Source organism: Rhagoletis pomonella, unplaced genomic scaffold (assembly GCF_013731165.1).
Source record: "Rhagoletis pomonella isolate Grant_MI unplaced genomic scaffold, Rhpom_1.0 Rhpom_scaffold_00001, whole genome shotgun sequence".
Classification (NCBI taxonomy): domain Eukaryota; kingdom Metazoa; phylum Arthropoda; class Insecta; order Diptera; family Tephritidae; genus Rhagoletis; species Rhagoletis pomonella.
Window position 1 is genome coordinate 7,945,221 of NW_023458555.1, and position 2,307 is coordinate 7,947,527.

At 29.8% G+C, this 2,307-nt stretch overlaps 1 protein-coding gene across 1 annotated transcript in view; it reads left to right on the plus strand.

Annotated features, from left to right (window-relative positions):
* Nucleotides 1-650, plus strand: part of LOC118751273 (aspartate and glycine-rich protein-like) — a 3,107-nt gene extending 2,457 nt beyond the window's left edge. Inside the window, exons 4-6 of the mRNA XM_036486057.1 lie at nt 54-269; nt 379-564; nt 637-650. Of these exons, the coding sequence (XP_036341950.1) occupies nt 54-269; nt 379-564; nt 637-650 (416 nt within the window). The remainder of the gene's footprint in view (nt 1-53; nt 270-378; nt 565-636) is intronic.
* The last annotated feature ends 1,657 nt before the right edge of the window (nt 651-2,307 follow it).

Genomic DNA, 2,307 nt, shown 5'->3' on the forward strand with positions numbered 1-2,307 from the left:
GAGCTTTGATAGACTCATAAAAACTTACAATCTACAATTGTACTATAGTACAGATGCATATTACTATAGTACTTGTATATGTATGCATGGGCATATGCGAGCATGGAAGAATGCATTACTTAATGAAATTCGGAAATTTGGTAATCATAATAGTAATAATAATGGCGATGCTAATGCTAATGGTATTGGTAATGGTCATGGTAATGGTAATGACAAGATTAATGGTAACGGTAACGGTCTTAAAGACAATCGTAATCTCAATGGTAATGGTAATTATAATGGTAATGGTTATGGTAATGGTAATGGTTAATGGCAGTGGTATTGGTAATGGTCATGGTAATGGTAATGACAATATTAATGGTAATGGTAATCTTAAAGACAATGGTAATCTCAATGGTAATGGTAATTATAATGATAATGATTATATTAAAGGTATTGGTATTGATCATGGTCATGGTAGAGGTAATGACAATGGTAAAGTTATCGGTAATGGTAATGGTCAAGGTAATGGTCATGGTCATGGTAATGTTAGGGTCATTGGTAATAGTAATGGCAATGGTAACGGTAAGAGCTATAGTAGTGATAACGAAATTTTCGATTATCTCCACTCTTTTATATGCATATGTACGTATTTAGTATTGGCCTATTGAATTAGCATTTAGGGCTTTAAAAAACATATGTATAAATTTGTAAAAAAAATACTTCTCCATCTTCTTTTAAAAACATTTTAAAATTGAATTTTTTTTTCGTAGGTCTGTTAAATTTGAGCCTTCCTATATATTCTCAGATTATTGCGAAAATATAAATAGGGAAGAGACATTTTATCACACTTTAGCTATTTCCCTTTCGTACATTTAATATTTATTTTTTTTATGAAAGTGTAGCTCGTTATCTAACAAAAAGCATATAAGTCAAAACTTAAAAATTTTTAAACATTTCTGAGAAACATTCTGAGATTGCCATTTTTATTCTATTCAATTTTAGTATCCAAAGTGCAAATTTTAGGTAGCTAGAATTTACCGCTGATTTTTGGCAATTTTTTTTAGGAAGATGTTGTTCATTTTTACATACAAAAAAGAAAGTTCGAATATACATACTTTTTATGAAAGAAAATTCGTGTACAAAAAATTGCCCAACATCAACAGTAAATCTTAGGTCCCTCAAACTTACACTTTATTACACTAAAATTTTATAGGCTGCAAAACTTCGTACTCAAAAAAATTCAAAAAATCTTCTTTATCAGAAGTTTCATATTTCGATGAAGATTTGTTAAAATTCTTAGAATTTTTATAAATGTTCTACAAAGTTTGAATTTTTGATTTACATGATTTTTTGTAGGTAGTAAGCTATATTTTTTGTTTTTTAATATAAAAAAATTTTAACAAACAAAAATAGCCAACACTTTCTAAATTCGACTGAATTGAATTTAAAGAAATGTACATATGTATATACGTTGGCGAATATACATACATACATAAGTATGTAAATTTTTTAATTTCCTCTAAGGAAATTCTCTTAGTTCATCATACGCTCAGTCAAACCTGTATAAAAAGCAAAGCAGCAGACTTATCGATTGTCAGCTCTTGGACTATTTCTCTTGTGTATAAAATTTTTTAAACCGTACTGTAGTTACGACTAGCGTAGGCCAGCAATCGCAGTGGCATTTTTTTGCCTTAAATATAAATTCCTTTAAAATTCGACCAATGAAAAATTAAAGAAACAGCGAAATAATTTTAAAATTCCAGTTTTGTAGGAATTTTTTACAGTTGAAAATGCAGCAGCTGCTGTTTAAATGAGTGCCTGGATATTATTAGCCAACAAGCACGGCCGGAAAAATTTTGTTGAAAAAAAAAAACAGATGCACCAGCTCGATTGAAATTAAATTTCCACATTTTTCTGTGTAGCCTAAAGCACTCCAGTTAATTGAAATATATTTTTTGTGCTACAGTTAAACAATTTGTTTGGTATTTTTATTTAATTATTTAACCGAAGCACATTATTGTTAAAAATGAAATGCGGTGAAATTTGCAAAAGACGACTGAGGATAATTGCAAGTGGAAATGGAGTGAAAAAGTGGTGCAATAAAAATGAGGACTCCAAAAGGAATGAAGCTGCATTTTTATAAAATTGTATTGACTACCAAAGTAAGACAAAAAAGTGTGTGCCGACCATCTTCATAAAACATGCCTTTATCGAATAGCTGGATATTCTATATAAATACATTTCTACGCTTCCCACAAAAAGTAAAAAGCGCGCGAATTTTTCCAAAGCAGCTTCAAGACCGTGTGTACAAATTTTGTATGGTAT